Source organism: Mycteria americana, chromosome 2 (genome assembly GCF_035582795.1).
Source record: "Mycteria americana isolate JAX WOST 10 ecotype Jacksonville Zoo and Gardens chromosome 2, USCA_MyAme_1.0, whole genome shotgun sequence".
Classification (NCBI taxonomy): domain Eukaryota; kingdom Metazoa; phylum Chordata; class Aves; order Ciconiiformes; family Ciconiidae; genus Mycteria; species Mycteria americana.
In genome coordinates, this window is record NC_134366.1 from 108985627 (window position 1) to 109012360 (window position 26734).

Consider the following 26734-nt stretch of genomic DNA (forward strand, 5'->3'; position numbering starts at 1 on the left):
CTCAGCTTCCACGCTAAATAAAGGAGATGTTGCCTCAACAAAGTGCAATGTCACACAATTATCTGTAGCATTTATTTTTTTTCTGCTGAGATGATTTGCTTTTGCCTTAGGATTTCCCCCTCCTTTCTTTTTACTTATCCAAGCACTTCAGAACAGAAAAGTAAAGTTGATGCTAACTAGAAAATAAGCATATTTTCTTTTCTACCAGACTTCCCCATAAATGTACATGCTATTGCTCTCTAAAAGAGAAATGTCTGCAAGCTGACAAATAACCTTTGCAAATTATTATTCACTACTATCAATGGAATCACTCCAAGATGATTTGCTTAATTATACATCATTTATATAATTTCCCCCATCAGTGCAACTGAATTAATTTTGAAACCAAGTATATAAACTACAACAGTTTCATAAAACAAGTAACTTTATAAGCTCTAGCCTCATGACCCCTCTGAGGTTTAAGATGCTCCCCTAAGTAGTTATACAGTTTTGCAAGACATCTTGTCTGGAAACTAGCAATTGTACATTACCTTCACCTTCTAAAGAGAGCCTTTGTTCCTCTCTGAGGGATTCAATGACATGAAACAACTGCAACTGCTGCTTAATTTAAATCTGTAATTTTTCCCTCTTAAGAAAAGTAATAATAACACATAAAGAAATGTGATGGAGATGGAGAGAGATGAAAGTCATTTAGCATCTATCACTGGTAATGGCTGCAACTCTGACTAAGCTCAGGGAAGCAAAATGATCCAGACCACAGCGATTACGAAGAACAACTGCAGTTCCCGAGATCATCACTATTAGTTTCAGCTTGCTGGACGAAAGAAAAAAGTCAGACCACAAAGGCATGCTTCAGTAATTTTCTGTTATTATATACAGCTTCATTCACTGACTAGAATAGAATTTCTGCATGCTATCAACACAACAGAATGAAGAAAAGGGAAAACATTCTCAAATTCAGAATTTTAATGCTAACAGCAGAACTCAGTGGCCTTAATGCTGATAGCAGAGTATGGATGAAAGAGCCACAGAGCCTTTTCCCATCCTTTTGAAGGATGTGAAGTCATACATTTTCCTTTACATGAAGCACCCTGATGCTTAAAATTGAGAGCACTCAGCATCTTTAAATCATATTGACTGCGGTGACAACTGCAGCTGCTCAGATCATTCAGGATATAAGACTCCAGCCTCTTCATCAGTCATTCAGTTGCTTCAGAACTTACTTTTCCAGTGCCACAGCTATGTCCTGGAAGCCTTGCGCAGTGATGTTATTCTTGTCCCATATTACAGTTCTGAGAGATGGGAGGGAGAAGAAAGAAAGAAAAAAAAAGTTGAACAAGAACCACCAAATAAATCTGTACTGAAACTTTGCATATCGAAATAACACAGCGCTTTATGTTCAAAATTGTATAGTGGAAGGCGACATTTTAAAAACCTGTCCTTAGTTATATGCTAAAACCTTGAAATGGCAGAAGTTAGGGACAAAGATACTACAAAATTCAGTTTCCCTTTCTTTAAAGGGGACTCTGTACTATGTTTTCCACCATTAACATAAAAACATAACTTTTCTAAAATACAGTTAATAGAAAGATTTGGAGATAAAATTCCAGCTTTTTCCAGGAATAGCACCAAAAATAAAGTTCAAATGTCTGCTTTGCAAGCCCACACTGAAAGACAAGAAAATTGCAGTAAGTGATCAATCTCTGTTCTACATAGGCTATATGACTACAGTTATAGAAAAATGTATTTAAAAAATTCGTGCTGATTGGTGTCAAAATTTGCAGGTTATTGTATATTCAGTCCTGTACTAGCTCATCACAGTTCCTATGATTCCATGTGCAACATAACTAGCTACCAGCATAAGCCATTAGGTTAGGTGCATAAATTGCAGCTCTTTTGAATACACAATAGTGATAAGAGCGATCAAGCCTTCCCCCTCATCCCCCAATTCAGACCACCCAAGCAGACTGCATGGCAATTTGCAAACACATGTTCAAAGATCTCATTAGTAGTCAGAAGAGACAGTCAAGCGGATAAATCTTGCTTATGCAAGAGCACTAGTTGAAGCTGTTCTTAAAAAAAAAGGCACAAAACCAAACAAAGATTTCTGGTGTTAAAGAAAAAAAAAGATAGATGGCAGGGTTTCACAGGTATTGACACCATTCTGCTGTTGCAGAATTACCCCTTTGGTTTTTTAGATGGCAAGATGGAGGTAAGGAAGAGAGGAAGAGATATTCTACACCCACTCTGCAACGATCAGATATGCTTATGGTCAAATCTTGGATATTTTTGTCATTGGAAAGTATGTTTTTATTTCTGCTCGGGTGTGATTTTATAACATTTTAAGCAGAGCCAGTTACCATTGCATTACTCAGTTTGTAATCACACCACAGACTGTGGTGACTTTATGTCAACTGTTACATTCAGTGTACTGTGGAACATTTCAGTCTGCCATCCTGAAAGCCATCAAGGCTTTATTTCTTCAGATACTGTGGTCATTTCAGGTTAATACATTCAATAAACCTAAGCCACCTCTCCAGTGTTTTCTTGACATTTTCAATATTCAGTTTGGACATAGCAACGCAAAGACCAGGATTCCTGCTTCTGAACAAAATAGCCAGGACTGTTCTGGGGAATTTCTTATCCTCCAGGATAAGAAATTGGAGACCAAGAACAAAGTGGTCTCTTCACACAGATAATATGCTGAGGAAGGTTCATCTGCACAGTCTGACAAGAGGAGGAGTGAGGTTTAGCTTTCCTGATGATGGTGACATATTTAGAGGTCCTCATCCAGATTCATGCTGATTGAAGGTTTTACTGTTTGCTAATCACATGCTGGATAGAAAAAAAGTGATACTCTCAAGCCATCAGTGCCAGACATGTGCTAAAAAGCAGTGAAGTTGTCAGGTGGATGAAGTTGCAGAGAAGAGATGCCAAGATCCATCAGTACTGTAGGCAGGGGAGAGGGGAAGGAGGGACAGTCCATGCTGCTACCCATTCTGAATTCCACATGATCTTATCTACAAACTGATCTCCAGAAGACAAAAAATAATTTACTTTAGTTTCCCACCCAAGTACCAGAATTTTCTCTGCTGGGAAGGCTTCCAGAAAAGAGAGGGCAGAACAGACGAGAGTGGCTAAGCACTGGAACAGGGTTCCCAGAGAGACTGTGGAATCCCTGTATTTGGAGACCTTCAAAACATGCCTGGACAAGCCCCTGAGCAACCTCGTGTAGCTTCAAAGTTGGCCCTGCTTTGAGAAGGACATTGGATTAGATGACATCCAGAGCTCTATAACAAGGTAGGTTTTTTTCTATGATTCTAGGAAATCTAGAGCTCTCTTGTTCCAACAAGAGGTCTTTCTGTTTAAATTTAGAAAATGTAATTTTCTCCAGTTTCAGTTATGGAAATATTTTTGCAGAGACAATTTGCTTCTCTTGTTTGGTTGGTTGGTTGGTTTTTTTTAAGATAAAAGGATGAGAATCTTTCCAAATGGAGACACTATAAAGTGGCTATACCTAGAAGGGTTCTGAAGAGAAACAGCTTGAGAATAAGCCAACAACTTCAGTATTATTAAGCCATTGTATCTTTTACTGCAAATATGCTTCCCTTACCTGAGTTTGGTGTTTATCTGTAGGGCTTTTGCTAGCATCTTTGCTCCCATATCTCCCATGGCATTTCCACTAATATCCACTTTTGTAAGAGAAGTATTGCTGCCCAAGGCATTAATAATGATGGTGACCTCAGTCTTCAGCTTGGAATCTGCGAGGGACAATGACTGCAGAGGCTGTGGAGCACAGAAAAGGCACTGATAACAGCAACTAATAATGCGCTCATTCCTCAAATATCAACCAAAAGAAGTTACAAGTTCCCCAAACTCTTGGAGACAGCAGTAAGCATCAAAGAGTTATTTCTGTGTTTGCTGCAGATCCTACAACACATGATAAATTGGGAGTCAACAACTTACGGCACAGGTGTCAAACACATACATACAGATTAAGTTGCAACACCCTGAAAAAAAAACATTTTTAAGTGACAGTGCCTCCAGTTTCCTGTGTCCTATTAAGTATGGAATACAGCGGGAACCTGAAAAGAGGCAAGATAGCAACAACCAGCTTCGCAAGACAACCTCTAGAGTCCAGTGGGTTTTGCTCAACCAGCATGCTTCCCTGTCAGTGAGAAATAAAAACATCTAGCACTCCCCTCCTCTCCCTCAGACAGAGAGCTTTATCCAAGGGCAAATTAGGATCTGAGACTGTTAAAACAAAAACAATTCCTTCAAACTGTTTTATTATTGTTACTTCAACTTTAGGAGTGATTTTGCATATCTGTTGTTTCAACTAAGGGCATGGACATTTGAGAGGAATGAGACAGAAAACTGTAGCAGGTCTGAAATGAAAAACAGTAAGAAGAGTATCTATTAAAATGAGTGAGTCAATGGATATTATTTACTGCAGTGTTCTGACACCTGTGATTGCAATATCTTTATATAACTTTTTTTTAAAATATACTATGTTAAGCTGAAACTACTTTATTGGGTTCCTGCAAGTCACACTCTAAGCCTTAAAAAAACTCTTTTAAAAATGCCTGTATTCCCTCCATTCTCAGTGTCCCAATACTCAACGGCAGGAGCTCAAGAACTACAGTCTATCCATCACCATGCCTTGCAGAGGTATTACAGCTGTTAAAACTGTAATTTGTCTTTGCTGATGTACGAGAACTCCACAAAACATTTCCCTTGCTCAAGTGTGAGTTCATACAGAGAAGTGTATTGTCATTATACACCCATTTAGGCATGTATTGGAGGATGAATTTTAGGAGCCTAAAATTTCCAAATTGCCAGTATGGGAAAATCAACATCTGGTAAGGGCAAACCATGGCACCTACATTAGATGCCTAAAGCTTAGATTAATATAAATAAACTAGCTGAACTGTGCACACCTTCCAGGGTCCAAGATGCTTGCATGGTACCTGCTATACATTGGGACTCTAGCTTCCAGACACCACTGGATTACAGTGATAACCAAAAAGCTTGCAACAATAAGAAATGCACTTATAAATGAGGAAATGCATAAAAATTTGGAGGCACAGCAGGTTTATAATTAAAAAGTCTAACAGTAACACAAGCCACATGCTGGTTTTATTTTAAATGGAAGTTATTAAATTACCATGCTAATGTCCTTAATCTGTCTGTGTTTCCCCGTTTTATTACATAATGTACCCTAAAGAATATTAGCATCGCATTAGAATGGCATTTAGAGCTCTTGGCACAATTTTGAGAAGACCTCCTGCAACAGATTCGTAGAAAAGCAGCATCGCGCAGCACTTGGACAGAAATCCCCAATAAGCTTGTGAAAGTGAAGTTTCTTCTGTTTCTCATGTGTCACTTTAGAAAGAGTCATTTGAGTAACTTAGCTGGAAGTGCTCCCTCCCGCATACCAATTTTTCGAAACCTCAAATATCCTCCCAGGAAAGGATTTCTCACCTCTTGCATTCCAATACTCTGACAAAACAGTATATGATTGAAAATGCTTCTGGACTGTGTTCTGCAAGGATTGACACCTATACATCATTACTACTACATATGAAATATGCATATAGCACAGTAAAGCACCTACTGTATTAGCAGTGTCTTCGAAGTGGATGAACTGCTAGTTTTCTTGCACAGCTACCCTTATCATTTACTCAGTGAGCAAGAAGCAAAAACCTCTGGATTCACTTGGTGCCCTGCATGCAAACTACATCAGAATGTAACTCTGTAGGATTAAACGTACAGGCTGCTAAATATTCATTAAATTATCTGACCATTACATTAAAAAAAAAAACACGAAACAACAACAAACAAACTCCACCAAAACCAAATCCCCACAAACAGGGGCAATACTCTACATAGCCTACAAACATTTAAGTCTTTTAACGACTTAATAGTTTTAGCTGGATATTGAGAAAATAGAAGTCTGACAAGCACTTCAGTGCCCCTGCTGCGAAAAACAGACACTTTGCCAATATAGTGAAGATGTCTTAACACAATCATATCAAGGAAGAGGAATTCTTAAAGTAAACAATAGAATTAGAAATTGTATTATTGTATTCATTGATTTTGTCATGCTCCTGCTGGAAAACATTTAAGAATTAAATCAAGCTAAATTTGTTCTCCTATGAACAAAAATGCTGTAAAAACCCCCAAAAGGCCAATTCTGCAACAAACACTGAACTAAGAACTAAAGACACTCAGTGCTGTAGTAACTCTCTGCACCTATGCAGGACTGACTACCGCTCTGAGTAATGGTACACTGTACCTGCAGTGTAACATCTATTTTTGCAAGAAGAAACGAAATGTCACAGTAAGCGTACAGCTTCAGACACTTCCTGCAATACTAATAAGAATACATTATTATAGCCTGCACAGTACAGCATCTACTTAAAAAGAGAAAAAGCCAAAACAAAACTAAACTAAATATTACATTCTTGTCTATATTAAACACCTGGGAAATTTTGCTGTTTAGGTTACTGTTACTGCTTTTACATCATAGAATCATATTTGCGTCTAGCTGTATTTTTACAGTCATAAAACCAAGCTATTGATTGTTTAAATGATTTTACTCATGGCTTATATTAACACAGCAACAGATCTATTTAAAGTGTGTATAAACATATGAAGAAGCATTTGGCAGATGACTGTTTTAGATTAAAGCCTCTTGCTTCAGCTTTCCACGCAGATAATGCATGGTCCCCAAACTGTACCAGCCTACAGGCAATACTAATCAAGCAGTATGCTCTGGGCAACATCATACCCTGGTCTCACCAATTCCACCCTTACTTTTTAATGTCCTGTGGCAGTAAATGCATGGTGGAACAAGGACCGCCCCATTTAGGATTCAAAACCAAACCAAAATAACTAGAAACTTAAAATAATTTTCTAAGCATTGTACTATCTCAAGGTAGAACAAGGACCATCTAGCTATCTGCAACACATGCTTTGAGGACATGGTGCTATGTCCTCAACTCTTCAGATTGATTTTAGCACCTGATGAAACAGAAACAAACAAGATTTCTTCACTGAAGAGGATTAACAAGAGAAAAGAACGTGGGGAGAGAAAAGACAGGTTAACACCAACAGGATCACATGCTGTATCCCAAAGATTAATGCACGACATGAAGGGGAGAGAGTTAAGTACCTAATAAAGTAACTTTTTGGTGGATTACTTCATTTTAATACTGTTTGAAAACAGGATGAGACTACAGAGCGTGTTCTGTAGGTTAGCTCAGGAAAGACATGGTGAGTAAGAATTACAGGAGCACATCTGACCACTGGATTATGGCAAAGGCTGAAAGTGGAACGATGGCTGACATTGCCTATGGGCTGAAAAAAGGAGCATGAGAAGTTAAAGCTGATGATGCAAGGGAGGGAGAGCTGTGTGAAGATACATCCAAAATTTAGCAGCTACGTTTTCTCTGTCCTGGAAGCTTCAAAAACAGAAGCCAGGAAAGATAAACAGAAGGTTATTAACACTTAATAGAGACAATAAGGTGAAAGTTGGAATTTTTATCCTTGCGAACACATAATATGGACAGGATAGTCATATAAATTGACAAAAAAACCCCAACCGGATGTTTGAGAAGATGGTTTGGATACTGAAAGGACACACAGAGTGTGTTGAAGAGGTGTTTTAGGATATGGCCCGAGTGGGAAGAAATGTTCACCTGCAACAGAGCAAAAGAACGAAAGAAATTGAGAAAAAAACATACCAAATTACATTTGCTTGTGATTAATCTGGTTGACATAACAGTCTTCAGGATAGCTGTGAAAGATGAAGCATGAGATACAGGGCAGGACAGAGACAAATGTCCAAAGAGAAGAAGGAGGTGCTATCTGATGAAATGATACCACCCCTCAGTACAGTATCAACAGGAAAAGGAGAGAAGGGGAAGACAGCCCTGCACCATTTCCTTTAGAGACAGAGTAGGAGGAGTGGTCACACACCGCAAAATGAAAAGGCTAGTTTGGTACAAGAAGTAATACAGCGATCTACCAATACACTTAGCACGATGCTCCATCTGATTTGTGCAAACAAGGACTTACTGCTTTCATTACAGGTACTAACTCAATTATAATCAGCTCTGGTATCCATACGCAGCACTTCACTGTGTCACACTAACATCCCATGTTTTAAAGAATAAGGTGAGGAGGTAGGCAAAGAATCAAGAAAAAAACAGTACCACTAATACCAGTTAAGAGGACACAGAGAAGAGAGAGGAATAGTTTAACAAATCACTTCAAATACAACTAAGCAGTAAGAAAAGATGAACACAAAATATGGGCCTAATGACCTTGTATGGAAGGAGACATTGGAAACCCTGGTAAAAACTGCTCCACTGAATTGCAGGGTGCAGATACAGATGGAAGGAGAAAATAAGAAAGCAGTTAGTGTGGAGACCATGAACTTGGAGGTGAGACAATAAAGACAACAGGAATAGTAGGTGTTTAGATAAGTGAAGTCTACAGTCAGCTATTTCTGGAGAATGAGGAAAGCAGAGCTTGCTTGTTACTTGTATGGGGAATGACAGAGAAAGAAAGGACTAAGAATAGATGAATAAAGACTGACAAGCATGAGAGTAACAGAGCATCTTAAGATTCCCTTATAGCCAAAACTCGGATGTCAAGTAAGGCAAGAACACACACCCAACCACAAAAGTCTTTCAGAATCAGGAGAGAGGGTAGGAATGAAGAAAGTGGGCAAGGATCCCAGGCAAGGCACTCTGAAAGGGTTTTATGAAATTGCTCCTGTGATTAATGTACTAGGACAAGTAAAGAACAGCATAGTGAACAGTTTATTTCATCTTTTGAAGGAGAAAGGAGGTCTGGGAGATCACTGCAGTGACTTCGCATTTTGTCAAGCAAAAAAATGCTAATACCCAAGAACAGCTATCAGGAAATAGTGCATTCTATTAATTAAAAAAAATGAAAAATAAATTCTGTTATTGAAGGAGTATCACCACCCAGAGAACGCTACCATTGTAATCTCCTACCAGGACACAAAAGTTTTGAAAACTTGTGCCTACAGGGCTGTATAATTTAGACCTAAAGCAACTAGGTTAAGCACATCCAACTATTTAGAATGAATGTATTTCAACAAGCACAGATCCTAAGACTATCCTAAGAACATTTACCTACATGCTACACATAATCCAAAATACTATTTGAGAAAATAAACCCCAAAATGTTGGATGTGTCTGTGCAGGACCATGATCAAATCTTATGTAGCAAATTAACACAGTGAAGAAAATTATCAGAAATAGGCTGTGAGGGTACAAATACACATGATGATAGTAGGCAGAAAGATACTCACTGAATCCTCGTCTTGAATCATCTGAACTAAATTATCAAGTACTGGAGTGAGATTTCTGAGGGAAGAAAAGTTAGGAAGATGATGAAATCAGCAGCTTCTCCTCATCCATTCTCGTTATTTAAAAGAAAGAAAAGCCTTACTTGGATTTCATGTTGTTAAAGTTTTTGCCTAATGCCAAGTGTCTTATCGATCGGTTTTTACTAAGCCAGACTACAAGGGTTGAGAGGTCAGATTCTAGGCCTGTAAAGAATCAGATTAGATTAAGAATTAAAACACATTTTCACAAAAGAACCAGACAGGGTCCAATTATTAATGCTATATTCATTCAAGTAACTATATCAGTGTACTAATTTCCAAGAGCTCTAGAAAAATTTCAATTCTTCTATTTTTAAATCTTTTTCTTTTTTTGCCTTTGTTTCTCTATGAGAATAAATGCTTTCTCTAAAATGAGCCCTTTAATCTCCATCCTAATCAGCCATTGATGGCACCTCTCAGAAACACAGAAGAGAAATGTAGTCCCTTATCCGTAGTCCCATCACCCAAGGGTAGTTCCTCACATTGTCAGGCAGAGTTTAAAGTTCCTTTGAGAATTTTGAGACCACGCTAATTGCTATTTAGTCTTAGTAGAGCTGTGTACCAAAAAGGTCTCAAAGCCTTCAAGTGCAAAAAGGCTAACATAACAGGCTATGAATAAAATGACCTGAAAAACAAGCCAAATTTTATTCTGCTCTTGAGTAGGAAAAATAACTTGCTGTAGTATTATATCCCCAAACTAGTGGTGTATTTGAAGAGTCCACTAGTTAGATTACAATGACTTAAGATCCAGATCTGCAGGGTAATTTAGATGTCAAATATCTTTCTCTATTTATAACAATATATCTGTTTGCATAATTGGGCTGAGTCAGTAGCTCCCAAAGCCTTATGCTTGCCAATCCATCCTACCTTTCTTGGACTTTCTACAGTACTCGGAATCTCTTTCTGAAATACTTCCACATTTGGCTGTCAGAGGGGCAAACACAGCAGGTGAATTCTTCCATTCCATACATCTACAATTTGAGTTTGCAAGATGAGAAGCCAGCTGGTATTCCCAGCTAGGATGCACAGAGCCTCCAAATAGTCCAAGACTTTTCCAAAGACTCAAAGAGGCCTTCTCTGACCTGAAGCTGGTTGACCGTTTGCTCCAAATTTCCCTCTCTCGCTTCTGCAGTATCACGACCTCTGCTTCATTCTGTATCTGGCCTTTCCCTTTCTTCTTTCACTACACTTTATTTCTCATTTAGCTTCTCATCCTCTTGTACCTAAACCCACTTTCCTCTACATCTAATATGATGCTGCCATCAGTTTATTCTGCTGTGTTACATTTATCTCATACGACATAAACTTCTGAGGGTACAGTTAGTCTATAAACATTTCTTATATACTTTATAGCAATAAGAGTTCCTGGTCTGAGACATTTCCATAACCAATATGGCCAATAATCATAAAGCAAGAGTGATCATCCTTGATTACACCGTGAGCTGAAAGAAAAAGCATTTCTCAGATTCTGGACTTGCATGACCCTTCATTCCTGTTCTGTGTACTTACCATTGTCTGAAATATCTAGGCTGGTGATATTGTGTATTTCTGCTATGCATCCTTCCAAGACTTGTGCACCTCCCGATCTTAACTAGAGACAAAACATCATCCATTTTTGCAAACTAGTTATGGTTTCAAGATCACACAGAAAACAGTGGTAGGAGCTTTGTGAATACAAAGGCACTACCAGCAGCATAAACAACAGCAACAGAAGAAGTTACAGACATCAACGTGACAGCCTGTGCACACATCCCTACTATCCTCATCCCTTGCTCTCACTATTTGCATATAAATGAGAAAAGGGACTCTCCTTTCTCTTAAAACTACTCCTGAGCAGTTAAATCAGGGAAAGATTTAAATGGTGCAGACACAACGAATCCTTTAGCACTTGTGCCAGGCAGTGACTGCAGAACTTTGGTGCAGGTTCTCCACATGAAAGGGCCAGGACATTTCCAACATGAGAAAAAAAAAATAAACTTAGCCCAGCAGCATGCAGCACTGTTACCCTTGAATTCCACTACAGTCAAGGCTTATAGCAAGCATCTTCTCTCAGCTCTTAGCACAATGCTAGGGTGCCCAGACCAAAGATGAGTAGCACATTTAAAAAAAAAAAGGAAAAAAAAAAAAAACCCAAAAAAACCCCCACAAAAAAATAAACCCCAATGAAATTACTTTTCCCTGTCACTGAAAAGAAAATTTAAATAATCCAATTGTAAAATGGCCACAAAAGACCATAAACAAGAGAAATCAGTAAATTACCTTATTCTTAATTTAAAAATAGGCATAAAAGAGAGAAACAGCAACAATAACAAAAATGCCTAGCTGTAAAGTATTAATTATGATATAATTAATCTGAAATACTAAATGAATATAAAAGAATTGTCAGGATTTAATGAAAAAAACCCAATTAAATGGCCTAGGGGAAAACATCAACATTAAGAATCAAAGTTATTAAAGCTTACACATTATTTACTAATGCTACTGAATTAAACAACACAAAATATTTTTTTTCCAAAGAAGCAAAAGCATTTTCTTATTTCTTGCAGCTCTGCAAACTATATAAGTGCATTTCACTTTATGAACATCCCCCAGAAAAAGACTTAAGCAAAAAAGGGGAAAGTTCTACACTTCTATTTTTGCATTTTCAATTTCATATTATTGCAATTCTATTTTTGCATTTTCCATTTTCACTTTCCTTGCTTCAAAAAAAGGGAAAGCTTTTTCAAACATGAAATAGCCTTTTCACCTCCTGTGCATAAAAAATTAGTAATATTTTACTTAGTCAACTTACTTGGCTAAATATCCTGAATCAACCTGCTGATATTTCTGTGAATAGTCTCTTTTATCCACACTATAATTAAGGAACCACAAATGCCTTCAGAAGTATTTTTCAACAAAGGCTTGATTTGGCAATTTTTAGAAAGTTTGAGATGTGTGATGGGTTAACAAGCAGCTCAACAACTTGGCCTGAGCATTTAAAGATCAGTGGTGGTCAAAGACAACATTTAAATCATAAGTCACATCTAGAAGTGTAAGAGATACAGGATGTAAGGCACCTTTCCTCTTCTGCATAAAACAAAGCCTGCCTATCCTTCACCCTATTCTCTCAAGAAGTGGTCAGATTAAAGTCTGTATTTGGGCCAGAAGTGGTGCAATTTTAACTCAACTTTATTTTTGTAAGAGCATTTGTAGTATTTGCTGTATGAATGCCAAAATCATTCAGTTTTGCTCTGTTCCGCTTTGTCAGCGTGGCCCACCACAAGACAACCATTTGACACTGTCACATCTATTATTGCAGAATCGATGGAACTAGCAGATTATATGCGGTCTTGGATTGGTTGTTGGTATGGTAAAAGTTCTATATACTAAAATTATACTCACAACAGAACCCAAATGTTCATGCTATATATACTTTGAGGGTTGAAGTGGACAATTTTTCAGGAGCAGCTTTCAATCTTGTACCAATAACCCTATATTCAAAATCTTAAATACACAAACATTTCATGTGCACAAATGGTGATATCTATTTAATCTGGGGGTGATAACAACTTGACTTTTGAGATCAAAATTTATTGCAACTGTATTAAAATTATATATATATATCTTATATATATATATATATATATGCGCGCAGAGATTAATTGAAGGGCTATTCATCAACGTGGACTGTGATACCAAAAAAAGAAAAACCCCTCTGCAACATCTCCTATAAGACATACTTCTGAGACTACAAATACAAGCTCTTATTCAGAAAATGAAGAACAACCTTTCAACAATTAAAAATGCCAAGCATGTTCAAAACTACGAGGTACCAACGTGGGAAGGGCAAACAAAGCTGCTTACTGATTTAACAATTAAGGTAAAGCATGGAGGGTACTTACACAGTGACCAAGCTAAGGGAAGCAGAAGGGAAAAGAGTGAAATACATCAGTGCTGAGCAGGTAGAAATAAAAATGTAATTTTCATAGTAAAAATAATAAAAAACAAACAAACAAGCAATATAAAATGATTAAGCTTGGAGTTAATATACCAGAAAATTATGGGAGCAAATGAAAAGTGGTGAGAGAGGGAAGGAACAGTGAGATTTATCCTTCCATAGTTGACTACAGCTTGCCTGATGCAGGAAAGAGGAGGACAAAGCTGAAGCAGCAGCTTAATAGCCTCCTAACAGCGTGTGCTTGCAGGAACTGGGAGTAGCGCAGGTCACCAGCTCCAGGCTTCCCACGGCTCTGTTTCTGGGTGCAGATTACCCTGCCCAGCTCACAGAGAGTCAGGGAGAGGTGGAGCAGGACCCCGCGGTGCTGGGCCCACTGAGAGTACTCCCAGCTCCCGGCACCATCAACTCCCCCACTGGTGGAAGCACAACTTCTTCTTTCCAAAGCACATGAGAATGAATAAAGCTCAGTGATGTGAAAAAATGTTAAGGGAAGGATCTAAGGAAGTGCTGTCAGTTTGGAGGGACCAGCTATGGGAACACAACACCGTGAGTTGGGCACGATTCCCTCCTTTCCATCATGAGAGTTGGCCATGACCACTTGTGCTTTGGTGTCCGATACTGCTAATCACCCCTCGAAGGGCTCCTCCATATCCCATCCTGGGGATTATTTAATGAAAGGCTTACGTCTTCACTCCTGTCAGCCCTCATTGATTTACATGCTAATTTATACTCTCATTACTTATGTTTGTGTTTTATTGATTTATTCTTTTAAGGTTATGATTACAGGACTTCATTTTTGTTACTTTAATTACTCCTCCCTTTTCCTTCCTCCCTCTGAAAGAAAAATTATCATCCGTCTGATCTCTCTACTCAGAAGTCAGAAGCATGTGTACTTGACTTGAAAGCTTTTCTATTTGGAATTTACATGTAATGCTCTTCAAAGTAATACCATTTTTTAGAAAGTATAAGATATCAAAACAAACTATGAAATGCATTCACAGTGGTTTGTTTTTTTCTTCAGAAGTAAATCTGTTCACATTCCAAAAGCAATCCACCACGAACCCAAGGCAAGGATTACTGCACCTCAATATGTTCATCAAATTGCATGTTTTCTACTTAAAGGGAAACCATTGCATTTGAAAGGCACTTCCAGAACAGCTAATACTCAGGTGATGGACTTGGAAAGATCTGCCTAACAGATGAGAGGCTTTCTTTGCACCTTAAAAAGGAAAGGGTGCCCACTCAGCTACAGAAGGCCTGAGCTAGAGATGGTTCCTGTTGTTTTTGGCAAAACTCCACAGAGTTCTCTGTGTAACCTTGCCTCACTAGCTTCCCAGGGTCTTGGCTGATCTTTGTCATAAGTTGTAGCCACGCAGGTATCATCCTGCAAGAGTATGGACAATCCTGAGAAACAAAGTGCACAGCAAAGCACAGAGAAGCAAGCAGGAACAAGATAAAGCAAATCAAGCTGCCACAATTGGTTTTATTTATTCTTGAGATATTTAAAGTCATTTGCACAGTGCCTCTTAAGTTAATGGCATGCTTCAGTCAACTTTTACCAAAGTTCCCTATTGGCCTGAATTGGTTAGGAAAGCAGAATTTCTCCCAAGGTTAAAAAGCAAACCTGCAGAAGAGGAAGCATGTCTCCAGTTTTGAAGGAAGACAATCAAAGCACAGACATGCCTGCAGGGCATGCAACTTCCTGTGACCCATTCAAATTTTGGCACCTTGGAAAGTCCTGCTGCAGGGTCCTTCGTAATCACAGCACCAGAGAGCAGAAGCTGCCAAGCAGCAAACAGCACGCTGCCTCAGTATCTAGAACAGCTACACTGCAAGGAAGGTTTTGCCAATTGGGTGCTGCAGGAGCTTTGAACCTCTGCGCTTATTATTTAGGATGATGCTGTAACACACAGCAGCTGATTTTTACCATAACTGCTTCTCTGAGTTCTACCTTTCCCACAGCTTTGGACTACAGAGGAAGAACATCTTGCCCAGTGGATTTCACAGGAACTCTAATTCCACATCATTGCATCTTTTGAACACATCCTGATAAATATTCCTTACCTCACAGCTACTGAGATCTAAAGACACCTCCTTCAGATTGTGATTGCAAGCCAGGCCTAATAAAAGCGCTCTGAAAAAGATCAATTTTAGAACCATTTAAAAAAAAAAGGCAGCTTTACATCATCATCATAGCGGTCACAGGTCAATACACCTATAATGCAAAGAACCATTTCAAAACAAAACCATACAAGCTGAGCAGTTATTTCTTAAATGACAATGGCAGCACAAACCTGCCACTCTTAGAACACTCCAGCAGCTTCAAAAACTGCTGGGATGCAAGGCTAATAAAGAAACCATAAAGCTAATGCTATATCGACATTTAATAATATTCAGAGATTAATTTTCTTCAACATTTGCTGTCAAAGAGCATCAAATGATTACAAAAGGAGTGTTCTGTTGTACGACCGTACTAACTCTCTGATTTTCCAAAAATTCAGGAAAAAATGGGGTTTAATATATGCAAGATGCACTGCAGCCAGCCATTTCAGCCAGGCACAGTGCCTATAACACTCAAACGCTGGATCGTGTTCAAGTATCACACAATTCTCCACTTCTGCAACCCAATAAATATTTACAGATTTCAAAATGATATTCCAAGACAATGGTATCCTTTGTCTTTAGGCAGAATGGCAGACAAGTGTAGCAACGACTGATTTTCATAAATCCACCTTTAAAGCCTCACAGAAATTTGTTTCCACGTATAAAAGTTAGTGTTAATATCACATTAGTATTAATACTATCAAATCAGAAAGCACAACAGTATGTGTCTTAGAGAAGGAGCAAACACAATCTGTGTATACCTTCGAGTATCTTTAGAATAGATGCTGCTTTGAATTAGTAATTGAACAGAGAAACAGAAGGACTTCCTCCCCAAACTTCCTTTCAGCCAAAAGCAAGCTAACAGAATCTAAACTACTGATGCACGGAGATAAAAAACCAATCCATTTTGCTGAGCCATTTGCCTATACACTTGCTATGCAAATAGTGTGTAAAAACCATATTTAAAATGTGTGCGTCCCAGGAAGGTTTTTCATTTAAACCTATATATATCTGCCCTGCAGGTATAAATGTTAATTAGACCTTCACTGTTAACAAAGGCAAATATCTTGTGCTTATTTACTTCTTAATCCATTAATATGCAGACTTTGAAAAAAATGTGAAAGTTCTGCAACAGTTTCTACAAATTTTTAGATGATCCTTGTCTATATTTCCTTCCCAAGCATGCTTTTATTCAAAGTTAGTCTAGCTGATGATAACAGGTATTTAAATGCTGATGATAACAAACATTTTGAGGCAACCTAAAAAACACAGTGCAACCATTAAAAAAAGGCAGATTAAAAAATAGTCACAGTGCTGCTTCAAATGCACTCTCTTCACAAAGGGTTGGTTTTTTCCTAACCTCTTTCCTATAAACTCATCCTAAGAAAATCCCATTATTTCTCAACTGAAGGCAGACATATTCTAATTATACTTAGCCACTATGTTTAAATTACACACATGGCAATACATGGAAAGGTCTTGTCAACTGTGGTACATGCAGCATGCAAGAATTGGCCTTGTAATTAGCATTTGCATGAGAAGTGTATCAGAAACTTGTCTTGTTATAGCACCGACAGATCAAAATACAAGTTTTGGCAATGTCTGTAACTGAACAAAAACGCCAAGATACACTTAAACAAGGAAAAGAGAGTATAAACTGCTTCACTCAGTTAAAAAAAAAGGGGGGGGGGGGGAGGAGGAGGAGTGAGCTGTGATGGAACATTAACTATATTAACTATGTACAAGAACTAAAAGCACCCTTTCCCTACCCACTATGTTGCATCCTCGCAGTACAGCTTTATTAGCAAACCTCTTCCCTGAAAGGCTCGGCTTTATTAACAGGTCCATCACTGTACAAGCAAGTTCATGTCCTTCCCTGAGTGCACTGATGAACCAATATCTTTAAACTCACCGAGTTAGCATATGCGATTAAACATACCACAACTGTTGATCTAAAGGAAGTTGATAAGAAAGAAATCGAATAACAATTAATCAGGGGAATTTGGGACTCTGTGTCAGGTATCTGCATTTTATCTATATTTTTTTCTGTAGGCAGGCTTGATCTTGAATCACGCATCCAACTCTGTGACCTCTGGTTCATGGACACAAACCAGGAACTTCTCCTTTGTCACAGGACAGTTCCAAGGCCAACGTTGTCAAAAGCTTTTAGACATGCACTGATCAAAGATGCCAGAGAAGTACTATTATCGTACACCATGTCGTTTTTATTTTTCCTTCTAGAAATCATCCCTCACATGCTACTGCAATCTTGGCAATGACAAATAAGTCTCTCTGAAAAAACAAATCATGTGGTCTTGACTGTTCTGTAGAAGTTTTGTAATTTCTTACAGTTAAGACCAAAAGGCTAAGCAGCTGCCCCAAGATACACCATATCCTCAGTCCTTTTAACACCAGATTAACTACCACAGGATGGTTTTCAAGTGTGTTAGTCAAACCATAGAGGGTTTGAGAGGGAAAGCAAGGTGTACTGCAGGCCATAGTTCTCTGTACTGCTGTGAAATACACTCAGCTTAGACTGAAGAAAAGACTCAGGTCAGAGAAAAAGCACATCAAGGAAACTACCAAAAAATATTACTCTGTCCTACCTCCTAAGCAGAGGTGAACACTGCCATCAGAACAAAACACAAGAAGCCCATGCCAAAATGCCAGCCAGCTGAGAGTGGCATGGACACTCTGAAACCATCCGTGTCCAGCTGGACTTTGGACAGATGCTCCTTTCTGGAGCTGTCTGTGCTGGCGAAAGAGGCTACTGCTCTCAGCTCATCCTACGCTGCCTCTCTACCTCCACCAACACCAGTCATGCAAGTAACTCCCTCTAACCCAATTCAGGCAAATTGAGCCAGATTAGCTTAAACATTATCAACAGAGTAGGTTTTTGCTAATACAGATCACTTTGGCTGAAAAGGACTAGGAAGACCTCGTTTGCTGCTGGCAGATCAAGGGGTCACAAGTATTTGGGATAAATTAATACAATACATCTTCCATGAGCACAGACAATTGTAGAGCACTCACCTGCCAAAACTCCTCACACCCCAGGAGATACTAAACATGCCAAGGGGAAAAGCTAGATATGAACCTTAGTGTTTGGGGCTTCTCACCTTTCCTAATCTGTGTAGATATATTCAATGTCTCACAGCATTCTTTTTTTCCTGTAGCACTGATAAGATTGTCTTGTGTATTAGTCACATACATCCTCCTCCGTTCTTCTTGCTTCATTAAAGATAGCTCCCTGCTGCCCTCCACCACAGAATCAATAGCCCTAAATTAATCAGAATCAACCAATGTGTTTCTTCATAATCACCTTCTGTTTGAAAACACATCAGTACCATACCTTCCTAATCTTAGCAAAGTCTAAGCAAGCAAGACAGCAACCAAGAGCATCACGCAGAACAGAGTGAAAGATTAGAGCTTAAATGATAGGCTCTTGCAGTTGAATATCGATTTCAGTCCAGTGCATCTTACTTAAGCATCATATTGTACTGTCCTCTCCAACGTTAAATTGCATTAAGAAAAAATATCCCAAAACAATGTACGCTACTCTTTCCTGTGTGGCACTTGTCACTTTTCTCTCCCTTAGCTTCCCCCAGATTGTCTCAAAAGCTTTCCATCCGGTCCTCACTAACTACTCTTTATATTCCACATCTCAGATTTTGCCATCAACTCCCATTCATTAGCTACTCCCTTGCTGAGCTACTGCCAACTTCCCTTCCTTGTTCTCCCTTAGAAGGCAGGCTCCCAACCACACAAGTATACATGCATATACATATATATCTATATCTGTGTCCAGATTAGGATTTTAGAGCTGTGTTCCCCAAAATGGTTAGTGAACATTTCTGGGCATCTACTATGGATAGGGTTATGTGTGTTTTAATGCATATTAGCTAGCAGTTGACACTCTGGAAAGAGCCTTTTCTTTAATTTAGCCCAATTTAGCCCAATAAACACAAGGATTCTGCCAGAATCACAGAATGACCTATCTAGATTAGACCTATCTATCCAGACTTATCTTGACTTTATAACACACCTTTAAATTTTATGTCTGGAAAGTTCAACACAGTTCAAAACTCCACACATCACAGGAAGGGTGACACAGTACTACACAATTTCCCTCAGCCTGCACTAGGCTGTAAGAGGAGTTTCTCTCCAGTGTTGGGCGGGCAACGGAAGTGCCCAATCCACCAGAACCTGTTAGCCACAGGACGAGTGACACACAGAAAAAAGATGTATTACACTTAGCATTCCTAGAAGTTGCTGCCATTCTCTCTCCCCCTAAAAGAGGGGCATAGCTCTGTGCAATAGGTCTCTCCTCCCAAGCATTGCAACAGGTTCAGTTTCACAACGGCTGTTGCAATACTGCAGCCTCAAAGGAACGGTACTCACACAAATGCATAATCCCATTTTACTGTGAAGCAAACAGTTTTGTTCGTAAGCCACAAAGTAAGAAATATCACAAAAAGATGTTGATGGAAGCTAAACAGCTGTGACATTCCCACAGAACAAAATATGATTAACAGTCTCAACTGTGAGATGGAAACAACATTTCTTGAATGTGCGATCATTATGAAACTCACTCTTGCAGTATCAATAATGTATAATGGGAAAAAAAAGTCAAAATCCTTTCCCCTTCATTTTTAATATGAGGCACTCGCATAATAACAAGCAAACTAGGTTTTAGGCAACAGGAGAAAATGAAATGAAATTCTTACTTTAGAGGCTCAGGAGGGAGTTTAGTTCCCGAAAGATTAATCTGCATCAAAGCAAGTGAGCTGCTGAAAAACTGTTTGAAGGAGGGAGGGACTTCTTTTCCTTTTCTGTAAGTAAACAAATTCATTAAGAAGTAGCATCTAGACACTCCTCATTCCAATAAATAGTGAATGCAAGCCGTCAGAATTGTAATGATCTTTTACATGTTTAATTCGCTCTACCTTCAACAGCGCTGTAATCAGTGGCTCTCAATTAGCTTAAAAATATAATGTCGTCAAAATGTTGATCCAACAAACAATCCTCAGCATTGCACTGCTGCACAGAAGACATTACTATCTAACTTCTGTTTGGTGAACTACAAAGTGATCATTTAGGTCTGGTTAATAGTGAACATACTTATGAGTAGAAGATCAAACATCACAAAACCCCTGAAATTGCCTTTTCACCACAAGGAATAATTACTCAGTGCTGGAGTAGCTCACCCCCAATTAGATATCATCTCTGATATGGACCCAAGACACTGATTTGAAGAAAAGGGAAGCTAATGTTAATATTTCCTACAATGCAAGTATTCTACACTGTCAATGTTCAGTCTCAAAGACTTTCAAAGGGACTTTCTCCCAGAAAAGAACAAAAAAGGAAAAAAAGTATTTGTAACCATCATCAAATCATGAAAAATACAAACTTTAAAAAACAAATTTAAAGACGAGTCAAGTCAGTCAGACTTCAAAGCCTGATGTTATGCCTCTCAGAGACTAAAGATATGTATAGACTTTCTGCTACATCAGTATCACAAAAAACATATTAGACAAGGTAGCTTATTTTACAGCCATCTAGCAAAGAGCGGAAAGGGAAAGAAAATATTTTGCTTGGAATAAATAATACCTATTTCATAGAGAACTAAGAATTTTAAGACTTTATAAAAAAGTCTTAGATTTCTTCTTAAAAAGAAAGGTGCAACATGAGAGCAAGAAATTATAAAACAAAATATAGCAGGAGTTGAAAGTAATTAAACTGTACCTGTGAGAAAAGAGAGTCCTAGAGAGGCTAAGGACAGCTAGATGCTGAAGACATCCGCGAAGGAGGGCTCCACACACCTAGTTTAAAACAAAGAAGACTGATTTTACTTTATATTAACCCAGAAAAGTACCTAGGGATAGAAGGTGGGGAATGTTTCCTTGGTATTTGAATCTCCACAAAAAATGTCTTTACCATATCTAGCGCACACTCCGTGTTGGATAAATCCAGATGAACAAGGGCATTGGGCTGGGCCAAAAAATTGTACAAGCTCTATAATTAATGGAGAAAAAAAAAGAATTATCCATGTTAATTTTGATATTATGACACTGATTACTGGATTCTCATTACATTTTAGGCTTTTATTATAAAGTTGCACTACAAGACTTGTGTCTGAAACTTCTTTTCACCTAATCAATACAACCTGGGTTACTTTTGAAGGCTACCATTTTTTAGAACAACAGGGGAAAAAACGGTGCTCAGACTACATCTACCAAACATTACTCTTTGCAATTCACCTTCACAGCAAATGATTATTTATTTAGTTAGAAATACTTGGAATGTCACTCAGGTTGCTGTTACATTTCAGAAAGGTTAATTGGTTTCTAAGTTTAAGCCAGCCCCTTTAAGCATGAGGGAAGCAACTAATTTGCCTCTGAAGCCCATACTTATTCCTTAATATCAGCAGTGTGTTAAAGGTTTAAGGAGAATACAGAACGGGTAACAAGATTTCAATACTGATGGCTTCAGTAATGCAAGTCATGCAAATGTTAGCGTATGGAAAACGTCTTACTATATGCTGTTTTATTTTGGGCTTTTTTTAGTCTCTGAGAACAACACAGAAAGATAAAAGTATGTCCTAATTCACAGAAACATGGAACACTCAACTCCATATGAAATCCAGCCAAACAGAGCATGTTCAACATTTCTAAAATAGATTTTTCATCTTTCTAAAAATTAGGTCGTTTAGCCCCTATACCTACAGTGCAAGAAAGGTCCCTGCTTTAAAAATCCCTGTGCTTTGCTGGGGTTTATTTTAAATGCTAAATAACAGGATTTCCTTACTCCTGTTGGAAAACTGTTCCACAGATTAAGAGATCGCAGTATTAATAATCTTTTCCTTTGAACAATCTCTCTCTCTGGCAGGCTAAGAAAAGCCCCACTTTTTGTATTCATGTCCCTTAAAATACTGTACGTAGACATCATATTTAAGCATTGCATATCAAAGTTTTACATTTTGTTTTCCTTTTGGTTTTTACATTATTTGCTATGTTATTCTCTTTTTAAGAGTAATTCACTGTGTGTCTTTATTTACATTTAACTATTTGTTTGCTACCTTTTAAATCCTCTAGTCCCACTGAAACTTTCACCTCATGTCTGAAAAGACTAGTTCTTTGAATGTGCTGATGAATCTGAAACTAGTAATATTTGTGAAAAAGTAACACAGTCATGTCTCCACTTTAAATGATAAGACTGGGTGACTCTAGTGTTGCATATTTTAGATATCAATGCTCAATACTTAAAGAATTCAAAACCTGACACTTACGTGCACACAACTTTTGATGTGAGAGAAAAACACAGATGTAACAGTCAAAAAGTGAATACATACAAATTTAGAACTACGTGTATTTTGTTATGGAGAAAATAGAGCTGCACCTCTATGGCAAATGATAAACTGAACAATGGAATTTCAAAAAAATAATTACATTCTTCGAAGAATCATGGAAGTTCACAGATTTATTTATACAAACAAAAATACTGAAAACCAGAAATTAATTAAGTCTTTCCAAGTCAAAAGAAATCAATTGTTTCCAACCTTCCAATGAAAAATTTGTAATAAACTTATCACTAAAAAGAAGATGAGGGTTTTTTTAATTGTGTTTTGGTCACTTTCAAACAGAACTCAGGGAGCATGGCAAGTCCACTGAAGCAAGTGACACACTTGCAGTTTTCTCATTTATCAGTAGAAGCCAAGGACTAAAAGCATGAACTAAGTTATGTGGATTTGTTTAGTCGTGTGGGGCAATTTAATTCTCTGACTACATTAATGAAGAGCAGAGATCAAAATGTTATTTTCTACCCCTGCTAGAACTGTATTGAAATAAAAGCAAAAAAGGATCTAAACAAAATGGCTTTGCCGTTCTCTTAACAATAAATTAAAACATCCATTCATTAACTCACAAATAAGAAGAAAGTGCTTACCGAAAGATCATCACCACGGAGCGCGTTCCCTGAGAGGTCAAGATAGACGAGCGTGTTCGCGATCAGCGAGTTGGCACTCAGTGACTGGGAAAGGCTATTCACCCCTGGGGGGGGAATTAGTACTCAACTTAGCCAACTCTAGACAAAACTAGCCCAGACCGTGCAAGTGCACAATTTCAGTGAACACAGATACACGTAAATGTTTAATGACCTCCTGTTACCACCACTGCACTGCAGCAGGAAGACAGACCACCAGGCAGATACAAGACTCTTCCCTGCCACAGCATGCTCAGTTTTGCCTGGACCACACTCCATCAGATGCCCTGATGGAGCCACAGTGTGTTATAGGTCCTGGAGCCAGGGAAGAAGTCTTTTTGCAAAGCCTGCAATGGCTTTAACAGTGCAATCCTGTTTTGAAACAGATTTTTAAAACAGACTTTACTCCATAATGTTAAGTCAGTATCTTCTTGCGAATAATAATATCCAGATAAAAAGCATATTTGGAAGTAGATGAAAGTATCTGTGGAAAACCAAGTACATTAACAATTACAATTGCCAGAACTTCAAAAGCAACTGACAAGACCTAGAAATTAAAACCATTTCAATTACGTATTTGCCTGTAATTTCAGAAAAATAGTTAGTTAATTAAAATATGGAGAGATGCATAAAGACTCTCAATTCTTGATCAGAACAAATACGTATTTTTCACATTAAAATTAAAAATCTCACATTGGGAACAAACCAGTCAGAGCTTTCTTCCTCTAAAATTCTTCAGTTTTTCCAAATACAAAATAGAACATGACTAGTTCCAGCAAATCTAACTTTCACCTGAGGGTTCTTTACCTTATCACCAAGTTTTTAATTTATTGTACATGGCTATTGCTGCCTTTCAAGGAGTACATGCATGTGTTTCTTACATGCACGTGTTTTGTAAGTGCCTGGCCAAAGCTATAAAGTAGGCATGTGTTTTGATCTACTATACAATTTTGGGCAATTTCTCAACGCTACTGGTCAGTGAAAATGGACTGGCATTCAATGGACAGAACACGTCCATTCTTCAATTAAAAACGATCATGAAATGGATTTATCAGTGAGGATGTGGAGGAAGCAGCTAACAAGCCACTGGAGACCAAAATACCCCACTTCAGTGCTTTAGTTTTCCAAGCTTCCAAATATTAAGAAAGTCTCCCATGTTAGTAGTATGGCTCTTGGTTTCAGGAGGCTTTTGATACCGAAAAGAATCAAAGCACAGTGTCTCGTCTCTGCCAAGTCTCAAAACTCTTCCGTTTGGTGTAATTTTTCTTTTTTCTTAACATTGCATTGTTGAATCCACACCCTATCTATAAAGGTAAACTGCAAACAAATACTTTCTGAAACTTTGAAAGATCTAAAAGCTCTATTTAACCACTACAGCTTATAGCTCTGTATTCACTTTACTGAGTCTTCTCAACAGCATTTATAAGCAACAAGAAGAAGTAGAAATGAATGTAATGTGCTGTCAACAATTCGGCATTGCTATCAAGAACCTATTCTGGGAATTCAGAAGCAGTGTCTGAGTCTGGGGGAGATCATCTATCAAACAATCCATAACGTTGCTGCTTGTTTCATGTTTAAAAAGGGCCAACTGCTCAAAAATCAGCCACATCACTGAAGGCAAACAAAATGAATGAGGGATTTTTTTAATCAGCCTTTAGCTCGGGCTCAGAAAAGCAAGTCCTATCTTTGAATGAGTATACTAGAATTTTCCATTTAACCAGAATCTTCAAATCAATAAATTTTTGTTTGAATTTCACCTACCTCATGCTATACTCTAATAGTAATCTCGCTTTCATTTGCAGACAATCTTTCATGCTCTTTTACCACTCTCAGGAGGCTCAGGGTGTTAATAGCTCTCAGGAACTTTGAGATACAATATTTGAAGAAAGACCAGCTGGGGAGTTACCACCTGAACTTTACTTCTCAATCTTAGAAACTTATCTCGAATAGAAAGTGCTTTTAAAATAAGGTCAAAACCAGTGAGGGATTGTACAGAATTTCTGAAACTGAAAAGCTCAAAACAAAAAAAAAGAAAGAAAAAAAAAGAAAAAGAGGACGAGAAAAAGAGAAAGGCTTGAAAAAAAAAATCCATGCAACTTCAAGTCCACTGAATCCAAGAGCCAAGGTCTCCTTTAGACTTTCCCCACAGAAAATATTACAATATTCCCCCACCTCAATATTACAGGTTTAAAAATAGTCTCCCAAGTTAAAACCAATTCAGTACTGTCTTCTTAAGTTAAAGGAAAACTGGATAAGACAGAGAGCTTTGCAGACAACTGAAGAGGTAAAGCTGAGTTTCTTCAGGTCCAGAGGGTTATAAGAATTCCAATTTTAAGACATCACATATACGTTTTTAAGGAATTCTGAGGAACTGCCATGGAAAAATATTCATGGTGACATGTTACTCTCTGGAGAATAGATAGTCATTGCAATGCAGTCTGGACTAGGATTCACATGAGGTCAGTATCAGACATACTGGAATACATTTTCAGCTTTTCTTTAAAGATTGTCTTAAAAAACTGTGTTAAAAACCTTCCAAATTCTTTTCATAACCTCAGAATTAATTTTTACTGAAAAGAGTTTTGTGGATGAACTTCATCAAGCTGGCATTTACTCTTTATGAAGACAGAAGCATAGCTAGAGTGTTTTCTTGACTCAACGATCACAATGACTTGCTGAAATCCTTCAGATCACATGAAGGAAAGCACAGGATGAATGAACATACCAGAACTGCATGAATTTCTGTCAAATTCATGAACATCCAATCTCAAGAGTACACATAAGGTTAGTCAAGATTCTTAATCAATTGCTTGTCACCAAAAATGGAGTTAGCAGTGGAAAAAACAACCCCAGAATTTAATAAAGTCTTTTTAATGAAAATCATGATCGAATAAATTCAGTTTAGGGTTTACTATTTACTTGAGCATAACAAGAGCTACAGAACACTCATAAAAAACAACAAAAAACCCTTCTCCCCACCCATATTCCCCCAGGTCAACCCTTAAAGCTTAGGAGAACACAGAATCTGCACTTCACAGAGCAATAATTAAAAGGATAAAAGAGCATGGCTCCTATCTGTTATCAACTAATGTCCTTCATAGACCATAACTCACTCATCTTTTCCAGGTCATCAACATCTGCAAAAAAGCTGCAATAATGTCAGTGCATTTTTTCTATTTTTAACACTCATGTTCTCTACGGGAGACCCTGGGTTTGTGCAGTCTGTTCAAGAGGTCAATGCATCTATTATTTGTAAAACAGCAATGCAAAAAACATTGAAAGCTTCTGAC

The 26734-nt window shown here is 38.0% G+C and overlaps 1 protein-coding gene across 3 annotated transcripts in view; it reads right to left on the bottom strand.

Moving 5' to 3' along the window:
* The window catches only part of CARMIL1 (capping protein regulator and myosin 1 linker 1), a 206153-nt gene that overhangs the window by 65406 nt on the left and 114013 nt on the right, over positions 1–26734 (bottom strand). For all 3 annotated transcript variants that reach the window (XM_075494248.1, XM_075494247.1, XM_075494246.1), the window contains 10 exons: positions 23409–23512; positions 21402–21479; positions 21210–21286; positions 20192–20296; positions 15426–15495; positions 10934–11015; positions 9490–9589; positions 9350–9404; positions 3614–3786; positions 1224–1292 (listed from right to left, as the gene is read on the bottom strand). In XM_075494248.1, the coding sequence (XP_075350363.1) occupies positions 1224–1292; positions 3614–3786; positions 9350–9404; positions 9490–9589; positions 10934–11015; positions 15426–15495; positions 20192–20296; positions 21210–21286; positions 21402–21479; positions 23409–23512 (913 nt within the window). The remainder of the gene's footprint in view (positions 1–1223; positions 1293–3613; positions 3787–9349; positions 9405–9489; positions 9590–10933; positions 11016–15425; positions 15496–20191; positions 20297–21209; positions 21287–21401; positions 21480–23408; positions 23513–26734) is intronic.